The sequence below is a fragment of the Charadrius vociferus genome, unplaced genomic scaffold, assembly GCF_000708025.1.
Source record: "Charadrius vociferus isolate BGI_N301 unplaced genomic scaffold, ASM70802v2 scaffold38, whole genome shotgun sequence".
Taxonomy (NCBI): Eukaryota; Metazoa; Chordata; class Aves; order Charadriiformes; family Charadriidae; genus Charadrius; species Charadrius vociferus.
The window spans coordinates 2,856,098-2,866,456 of NW_009650176.1; the positions used below are offsets into that span (position 1 = coordinate 2,856,098).

At 37.1% G+C, this 10,359-nt stretch overlaps 1 protein-coding gene across 1 annotated transcript in view; it reads right to left on the reverse strand.

Annotated features, from left to right (window-relative positions):
* Window positions 1-9,183, reverse strand: part of MKI67 (marker of proliferation Ki-67) — a 50,505-nt gene extending 41,322 nt beyond the window's left edge. Inside the window, exons 1-7 of the mRNA XM_009892746.1 lie at window positions 9,092-9,183; window positions 7,492-7,573; window positions 7,295-7,410; window positions 6,711-6,780; window positions 2,270-3,296; window positions 1,704-1,942; window positions 725-1,001 (exon numbers count right to left, since the gene is read on the reverse strand). Of these exons, the coding sequence (XP_009891048.1) occupies window positions 725-1,001; window positions 1,704-1,942; window positions 2,270-3,296; window positions 6,711-6,780; window positions 7,295-7,410; window positions 7,492-7,573; window positions 9,092-9,183 (1,903 nt within the window). The remainder of the gene's footprint in view (window positions 1-724; window positions 1,002-1,703; window positions 1,943-2,269; window positions 3,297-6,710; window positions 6,781-7,294; window positions 7,411-7,491; window positions 7,574-9,091) is intronic.
* Between the last annotated feature and the right edge of the window lie 1,176 nt (window positions 9,184-10,359).

Genomic DNA, 10,359 nt, shown 5'->3' on the forward strand with positions numbered 1-10,359 from the left:
TTAAAACTACTTCAAATTAGTGTTCAACATTCAAATTCAAATGTTCGATTTCAACATATTCATATTAACACCCAGTTATCCTATTTTTTAATTATATCTGTTATATACCACTGTAAACATTAAAGTCAGTCCAGTCCATGGACAACGGTTGTGAACCAAAGTTGTAGGTACAAAGAAAACAAACTGAAGCTAGATGGCTATAAAGGCATGTTTTCAAATCTAAACCGGTGTAATGGATAGAATTTGATTTAGTTTAATACTACGTGAACTTGAAGGACTTGAAGGATCACTATTGCAACTAACTTTGCAAGCAGAACTTTAATTCTATCATGTTTCAACTTCTGAACATTAACATTCGTGTTCTAAATACAGTTTTATATATGCTTTAGTAATTTGCTTTATGAATATGAGGGAATAATACTTTGCAATTCCCAGTGGTTTCCAACAAGACCAACAAGCATCAGAAGATACGCCAATCCTTTGGTGGCCTCTGCGTGACAAAATAGGCCTACTTCAGTTTTGTTCCTGTATTTTAAAGAACTAAAATTAATATTAAAAATTAACTGCTGAAACAAACCTAGTAAATTGGCACTAGAGGCACCACTTCTTCTTTTTGAATTGATAACTGCTACAGCCCCACTTCTCCTCTTCATGGGCGTGACCTTCAAAGCAAGTTGTGCACTTCTCGTTAATTTGTCAGGTGTGGCTGTTAAAGAGGTTTTACCATCTTCGTTAATGTGAGAAGATTTAGGCGTTCTCACTCGGGCACCATTTTTCTCATTGGTATTCACATCTTCTGCAACAGCATCCTTCTCTTCTGCAATCGGTAACGGTGTTGTGATGTGAGAAACAGAGAAACGTCCTTTTATGTAAGGGGCTGGAGAGCCTAAAGTCAATTTAGGTGTTGCCTTCCCAGAGGCAGGGGATAAGGCAGCTGGGGACTTCCGGGATGGCGAATTTTTTGGTGACATTTTTTCTTTCAGCAAATGTTCAGAAAGTTCCTGGTAGAAAAAAAAAATACATAAAGATAAAATGTTACTGCACATACCTGAACTGCAAACACCCATCGACATCTCTAACAAGTAAATACAATAATATGAAATATCATCAGATCATTTGAAAAAGCCTTAAATGTCATTCTATGAAAACGAACTTGTAACAAGTTTTAAATTTCAAAAGTCTCACAAAACACATGCAAATTCAATTGAATTAACTGATTTCATAATTCCACTTTATTCAAAGTTTTGTTCACACCAAGTACACTACGCATATTTTAATTAGTTTAAATCAACAGGAAATGTTTTCAAACTTCTAGCCAAACTACGTGGCAGTAGCTTGCACAGTCTGCCAACAAACTACTGTTCTGTTTTCTGTTATTTATGGTAAACTGGAGTTTGTAGACACTGCTGCTAAGCACCAACAGAAATATATTCCTACATATGCATGAGAATGAGCAATAGTTTGTGAGGTGAATAAAAACACACCTCCTGTATAAAGACAAGTAGATATAAAGGGTAAACTAAGCCCTCTCCCACAATGGAGAAGTAAAAAAAATGCTGATTTCAAATTTGCAATTAAAATTTCCACTTCCCAACATACATCTAACCAGGTTCACTACTAATTTTTAATTTTTAGAAGTCTTAGAAGTTATAAATTCTGTTCACATTAACTGTCTTAACAACTTCATTACTCTTAATGTTTACCTGGACTGCAAAGCGCTTCAATCCCTGAGCCTTTTTGAGAACAGCACGCGGCGAGTTTCCAAACGGCAGGCTCAGTCTGGCAGGAGTCGCACCTTTTTTAAGGGGCGAGTTGGGAGGCAAACTTTTATCAAAAAGTTCTGGACTTAGCTGGCCACCGAAAGATACTCTCTTCTTTTTTCCTAAAGGCTGAGGTAACAAATCGCCACTTTTCCTCTTCTGAGATACTCTCTTTGTCTTGCCTAAAAATAACAACTGAAAATATTTCTATATATCCAAGAATCCAAGGTCAACATTTTAACCCATATAGAAAACAGTGCTTACTCTCGCATTTTAAAGTTGGAAACATATCAGAAGGTAACTTACCTTAAAGAGAAATAGATTCAATTGAGTAAACTTTTATGCATATTATTGTGTATTTTTAGTCAAATATGATTACATAATAAATATTGCACAACTAAAGTCAGCAATGAGTTCTACATTTTATGTAAGTGGAAAAATTCTCATAAAAACACTATGAGAATTTGTCACGTACAAAAACAATGAGGCAGGGGATTAAGCATATTTACCTGATTCTTCTTCAGCCAACACGCCAGAAATATTCAGTTCTGAGACTGCTTCATCGTCTTTCGGTACAGTAGCACTTCCAGAAGACCTTCTCTTTGATGACAGTCTACGAGGTCTCATAACACTGGCATCTTCCAAATCTTGTTTCTGATGATACCCCTTTGCGGCCAGCTCTTCTTTAGTTCCACTCTCTTTTCTGTCCGTAGTCTTATCACGATGTTCTTGAACAGCATTTGTCTCCAAAGATTTTTCAGTTAGCAGTCCAGACGTCCTTGGCGCACCTCTTTTTCTTCCAGAGTCAGATTTCTGACTAGCAGGAGATGCCAGTTCTGACGTTAACTCTTCTGAAGCCAGTGTCTCTGAATGGACACTTTTGTTTAATAATTTTTTACTTTGCCTGTTATTTCTTCTGGGACTCTTGGAATTAGAGAAAGAGGCAGGAGTTTCAGAATGTCCCTCTGTTGAGGTAACAAAGTTTGCCTGATCACAAATTTCTTTCAGCACTACTTCTTTTACAGGTTTTCCTGGTGTGTGTTGTTTACTATTCCGTCTTTGTTTTAAGCATTTATTTTCTGCCAAAGGCAGTTGTTTGAGGCTATCGTTTCTGCACACTGAATCTTGCCTTTGAGTTTCAGCTGCAATTTCTGAAAAAGATTTACGTTTCAACAACACACGTTTTGGAGTTGTTGGAGCATCTGTATCTGCAGGATTCACTCCACTAGTTTCTTTGGTAGGTGATATGAAATGAGACCGAGGACTCTTCCTTTTGGGCCTTGGTGTAGACAGAACATTTGTTGTGTTAGTTGTTTGTGCTAGTTTATCTAATTCTATTGCAGAGCCGTATATTTTACTTTTATCTGTATAATCCAAACATTCTATAGAGCACTGCTTCAGTAAAAATGCTGCATTTCCATTTCCATCATCCTCCTTACTGGGTGTGGTTGTAACTTCAGTACCTTTAGATTTGCCTGGTGTGCTTAGCTCCTTATGATCCTGCGAGTGACTTTTACCAACATCTCTTGACACCTCCTTTGAAACAGAAGTTCGAGGACTTCTGGTAAAACTCTTCCTGGTAGCACTTCCTACAGCTAAGATCTGGTTAAATTCTGAGTTGATTACTTCTTGCTTTACTTTTATTTTACTTTCTTCAATATTTTCACTTTTGTCTATTTCTTTTTCTTTAGTCAGGCTTCCCAGATCGTAAACACAATTTGATGATGAAATCTGAGCACTTGGTTCTACCATCCTACCATCTTCTTTTGCAGACTGTTGAGATACATTTCCCTCCTGCAGCAATTTTTTCACTTTCATCTCTCGTTTCAGTTTTTCATAAAGTTTACTAAAGGGAGACATTTCATTTTGCTTAATAGATTGATGTATTCTGTGTGCAGATTTGGGTGTTTGTAGTTTGATGGGTAAAGCTCTGGAAATATTTTCCTCTGTACTTTGTTTACTTTCATTGGCATTTTTTTCTTCCCACTCAGCATTATCTACAAAGTAAAGCAAAACAAAACAAAAAGTAATACAGATGCAGAATTACCTAAAAACTGCAGAACCACAAATAAGAGTTCCATAAACACAGATAAAAATTCCTTCCTTTCCTCTCCCAAGACAGTCAACCAAGGTCCAGGATACAGTACTGTAAATAAAGCTTTAAACAGTAATAATTTATCTTATAACAGAAGCATTAGTATTGAACGGTTTAACATAAATTTTAAAGTTGTAATCTGGAATTTATCACATATTTAGGTAAGGCACTTGGTATTTCATGCTTTTGCTTTTCTTCAGAATCAATGGCTCATATACATCTTTTGGGGCTGCCATGAGACAAATGTATGAGCATAGAATTAAGCCACCATTGATATCGGCTTACCGCTATTTAGTCTGCTTTCTGTCCTGTGCTTACAGAGGCGCTATATTCCTTAAGCTGTGGCAATCCTTCTTTAGGGTAAAGCCAGGCAATGAAGCACAGCTGCCACTTTCCAGATGAGACAAAGCAAGTGACTGCATGTGTGCAGCCATTCCACTGCAATCTGTGAACTGTATCCAAGGAAGCTATGCAGTAGCATGCTTCACTTTGCTTTTTCCGTGACCAAGGGGTGTACGCAAGCTAACAGAGTTCATCTGATAAGAGGTGTCTTTCTCAGCCACAAGAAGCTGAGACCTTGTGTGCATCTATACATCTACAAAGTGTATTTCTAAACACTACTTTATGTCAGCATGAACATCTGCTGAAACAAATGCTGATACATGTTGATTTTTCTTAATTGTGATGGGAAATAGCCCATGCAAAGATGAAGGTACAAACTCTGACATACAAGGAAAAGCCTGACAACTATCTTCCAGGAAAAGGAGTGAGGGGGAGAAGAGAGACATAGGAAAGAACAGGAAATTAGATCTTTCTATGAAAGCTTTTACCCAATTGCAAACAAGTACATCACTGTTTTCTTTACTGAGCTGACAAGCTGTTCCATTAAAGTTGACAGAACAACGAAGCAAAGACTTGCATTGTAGGACAGCATTGGGGAACCTATTACCCAAATCCTGTGAATACAGATGCGCTTACAACACCACACTGAAATGGAACACTTTGAAATACCATGGGTTTTTTGCACTGGAACAAATGTGTCACAAACAACAAACCTGTCTGTAGATAAATAGTCTCCATCTAAGAAACCTTGTATATTCCCATGAAAGTAGCATTACTTAAAACAAGAAGGATGGGAAGGTGGAGTCCTGCCATTTAACCAGTCCATGGCCTATAACTACCCAGACTTAGTAGCTCTAGAAGATTTTTACTGGGCCTGTACAAAATAGCTATTGTAAACTATTATTTCTATGAGCAAAATTAACCCTTCCCATATATCTCTAAAATTATACCGGTTTCAATTTCTTATTGGGAAAGAATACATGAGATAATGCATTATTTGCTCAAAAGGGATCTAGCTGTTTTGTAGGTCAGCAGAGAACTGCAAGGCAAATTTTAATCACAAAGGTGAATTTGCCATGTTATATGTTTGATACTGCTGAAAAGTAAAATGTAATACGCAATTGTTTCACATATCAGTTGGAACCGACATTTGTATTGCCTTTGCAATGCTGGTGTACTGAACTCCTTTCTCAGCCACAATCATCATAAACTGAATTTGCACAACTGACTTAAAGCAGTATATGTGGATTTTGCCAATTCCAGGCTGTTACTGCCCATTTGTCAGGATGCAATTAAGTGGATTTCTCCTGGCAGGACTTCGCCGTCGTAAATCACAGCATCTAAGTATGGTAAGATAGTACACTGACATAACAAGGTGTATTGTAGTCAGATTGAAAAGTCTTAAAATGCATTTCTTTTGCTTTTTTCAACCTTGTTTTTCCTCTTATGCTAGGAATAAATGCAGTTAAGGAGGAAGAAAAAAAAATTCCCCATAAACCAGGTACCAACCTGAAGCATGAAGACTTTTAGGTCTTGAAGTTTGTTTGTGTAATGATTCCACTTCTGCCACCTGCTGAAAAAAAAAAATGCTGAACATGAAGAACCTGTAAATTTGTACAATATTACAGCAGAGCAACAAATATTTTACAGTTTAGCTTTCAACTGGACATTGAAAAACACTAGATTTATAAAAGCATATGCATTGTTTACTAAAGAGCCTTAATAGTATTCAAAAGAAACCCTAGAATATTTCAAAGTTTAAGAACATTCACCAATACACATTTGAGGCTCTAGAAGGCAAGAGTTTATGTCCTGTTTTATCATTGAAATTATTAGCTCTAAAAGCAACTGTACATAAGAAAATATACAGGCACATTTGAATCTCTCCTTCTTACCAGACCTACTGGATGATTTTTATTTAAATAACAGAACTATAACATAACACCCCCACCCCCCCCGCAACTTTCCATAGCCACAGTACTCACAAACTAACACTATCCCTTTTAAGGGAGAAAGTTTTGCTGAGAACAAAAAAAAAAAAAAGAAACTAATGAAAATAAATTATTAAAAGATAGGTTTAGTTTGATATTTATTAATTCCAACAATACGTTAGTGTACTAGCTCATAGAACAACAGATTATTTTTGAAAAAAAGAATGCTTATTCTCTAGAGCAATCTTCCCCATTTAAAGTACAAGAATATCCAATGCCCATACTCTGTATTTCCTGCATCCCACCTTCTCTTTGAAAAAACTAAGGATTAATTTTTAATAGCTTACCTGTATTAGTAACATCATAGATTATTAATTACCTACTACCAGCAACTGCAAGTCTAAAATTAATAAATTATTAATTTTTTAAAAAGTATTTATCTGAAGGAGTTTACTTGTACTTTCAGTCAGAAAGACAGTCTATGGCTGAAAAATTACTCCTAAGAAGAAAACAGGCCAATGAAACAGAACATTGTATCACTACTAATACCAACATACTTGTAACAAATTGCCACAAAATTACCTGCAGCGTTTCATCTTTTGGAGTCCTAGAACGCCTCTTTCTTGGAGTTGATTGGAGAGGATATTCAAATCTGGAAGAAATAATTAAAAATTAAGACTATCATTTTTGTCAAATAGCTGATGACTGAATTCCCATTATTAAGATAAATGACCTAGCAACAGTTGTCCACTCCCAGCGATACACAAATAACAGTTTTAAGGGCTTTAACTACATCAAAATATTTCTTAATTTCCCCCTAAAACTGACTACCCTTGAAACCAAATCAAAACGATCTCTCTAGAGAATTCTATCTTTATTGGTTTGGCTTAACGTAATATAAAACTGGCAAGAACAAAAATATCTTTAAGCGATCCTGCCTTCTGAAGAAGGTCTCTTAATACTTTGTAAAGAAATATGAAATAAACTAGATTAACTTCTGTTTCTCAAGATGGTAAAATGACGTTTTAATTTTTCCCACTTATCTACATTCATCTTCTGTATCTTCAAGCACCAGTAAGAGCAGGCGTCCATAAAGCACTCTGCATTGTTTGCCTGCAGAACACATTCTAGGATTGAGGCGTTAACAGTTTGTCATTGCCACTTACCTGAAAGAACGATCAATAATAGTTAACACATCTCCATGCTTCAGAGGTACAGGCTGCTGAAAACAAGCACCATTCAGCTGCGTAGGATTTACTGTACTTAAATTAGTCAATATTGCCTAAAAATAAAACAAACATTTCAGTAGTCTGCTGAGATGCAACGATGCAATGCATATATCATTAAAATATGCATATCTTACCTCCTTGTTTTCATTTACTTCAATTTTACAATGTTCTTTCGAGACCTGAGGCAACTGGATGCGAATATCACATTCTGTTCTCCTGCGGGTAAAAATATAATTTGAGTTTCAAGACACACAAAAGAAGGAAAAATCTAGCTGCTATAGAATTAAGTGATTTCCCAACTTTTCAGCTAATAATCGTACAGCATCACACTACTCTCTTAAATTTGAGAATATGAAGAAAATGAACTACCCAAGTCTTTCAACTGTAGCGAAAAATAACAGGAGCTCACGCTTCTACCTTAGAGAATCCATACCAGAAAAACATGTGAAATATCAAAATTCTGAAAAAAAGCAGTTCACAACAAGTCAAAAGAGACATGTCTACACCAGATATCTGGTGGTTTGAAATTACCTGTTTCCTGACTTCAAAGCTACCAAAGACCTGCGGAATATTTTTAGAATATAGTAGCAGGCGCTCTTAAGCTTGCTCTTACGCGTTCGTTACTAACCACTCTCAGAGACAGAATACTGTGTAGATGGACTTTTGGTCTCACCTGGATAGCCACTTCTACCTTCTTAGAAATTGTTAGTAAGTGAAAGCTGTGTTTTTGAGAGTACAGACTTTTTCTTTCTTTTTTTTTTTTCAAGCTAATCTCTTAACGCTTTTGACATGTTGTTGGGTCTTAGGCAGCAAACATATCAGCTATCATACTAGAGGTAGTGTTCACAGAAGTACCTGACACCTCTCACTGATGCAGCCAACAGAAATTAACGTTTGTATCTTTAAGTATCACCTGTCTGGGCAACTCTGCTGAAGCTAAAGAACAGTATTATTGACACTGGGGTGATTCCCAGAGACTTTCACAATGGAATCTGATTCTGGACTGAATAATTACAGTTATACAAGATATCTATCAGCCAGTAAAGTGCTGAACAGACCTAGTTAAGAGAAGTAGAAACATTTTATTTGAAGCCTATTAATAGTAAGATCACCTAGTCAAGTCTTAACATGTACCGTTCAGGTATATGATTTTTATCTTTTAACGTAAAATAGCTGGATCAAGCTCAAAACCCACGGTCACTCAACTGTGTAAGTCAAAGCGAGTTTCAAGATTGGAGAAGCAGGTGTAAGTTCTTATTAATTTTTAATATTAATTCTGTGTATTGGCTGACATAGTCCAATACTGAGATTTTGGAGAACAAAAAAAAATTAAAATTGAGAAGAGCACTGATGTAATGAAGATAGTCAAATACAAGCCATGTGCCTCATTTCTCTTCACTAGCCAATTATCTGGAAACTGCTTCTGGATAGAAGAATACCATCACTTGCTTGGCAACTGTGTATTACTTTCAATCTCTTCCCCAGATTTCCTTTGGCCAGAAACTTTAACAAAAAATAGCAGTTCTGGCAAGGAAAGGACAAAAAGCAGTAACAAAAATTATGTTCAGCTTTCTAGTCTTACAATTAACCTTAGTCCAGTATCACTTCCCCTCCGCTGAACATCAGTCACAAATAAACAAACATTTATTTTTGCAAGTATTAAAACATGTACTTTGCAGGAAAAAATATCCCAAATGTTATTTTGATGTATGCAAGTAGTCAACTAATTCTCACCTTCCAAATAAACAAGAACTTGCAGTGAGTGGAAAACTAATTCCATCAGTCCCATTCCGTTTAATTACAATAATATTCCCAAAGAGCGGCATCTTCAAATTCAAATGTAAGGAAACTTACCTACAAAAGAATGTCAAAATTACTCATCCAAATAATGCGTTATATATTTATGGAAGTAAATCAATGCAGCAGCAGAATGTCATTGCCATTTACTTGTTGCCTGTGTAAAAAACTGGGAAGTATTTACCATGAGCAGCCACTGTAATCATACACGGGAAGCTGAAGGCACTGTGTATTTGGAGAAACTGATGCTTATACAGGGTGGCAAAAGCAGTCATCACATGTTCATGTAAACTTGATTATACTACTTTTATATATGTAATAGGTATTTGCTACCCATCAGAGCCTCTGCAAAGATTCAGGGACAACACATACTATATTTCATCCCATAAGCAACTTAGAATTATTTTCACGTGAGTAGTGACTTCTCCTCACCTAAATCTAGATATCGCACATTCCCTTATCTACATGGAAATCCCTAGACTGAATTTTAAAGTAAACAGAGACAAAGTGTCCGAGTCCTGAAGAAGGAGGATATGGCGTTGCCACGATGGGGCACTCGCAGGAAGACAGCTTGAAAAGAAGGCTGAAAGTTTAACGGTTGCTAGGAACTGGCGATAGGCTGCAGATACAGCTGAGAGGGTGGCATGTGCATTTGTGCTTGCACCTACAGAGAAAGCAGAAGCAACGGCGGGTAACTTAAAAAAAAAAAAAAAACCAACCTACAAATCCGAGCCCACAGCGTTTGCACAGCCAGGCACGCTACGCCTTTCATACATAAATAGGAGTGTGCCACGAAATACAAGCAACTCTCAAAAAAGAATATATAAAGTACGCTATCAAATGCTATACGTTTCAAAGCAGCAAGCTAAAAGCAAGGCGCCTAATGTAGTTAAGAACGATCCTTCTGAACTTTTTTTTGCCGAGTTTCATACGACGTTGGGAAAAGAAAACACACCCTAGGACAAACTTGACATCACCCTTAAGAAAACACTTTACCTGTACGTTACGGGGAAACGAGAATCTTCAGTTTTCCTTACCCAAAGTGCCCTGTTCACAGCTGCCACCAACTCCTACCAGCGGAAAACACCACAGGAGCTGCAGGAGCCGAAGGACGAGCCTGGCCTCCGCGCGGCCGCTTCTGCAAGCGGCGGGGCTCACAGCCGCCCAGGAGGCCGCGGCCGGTGGACGGGACGGCCGACGGGAAG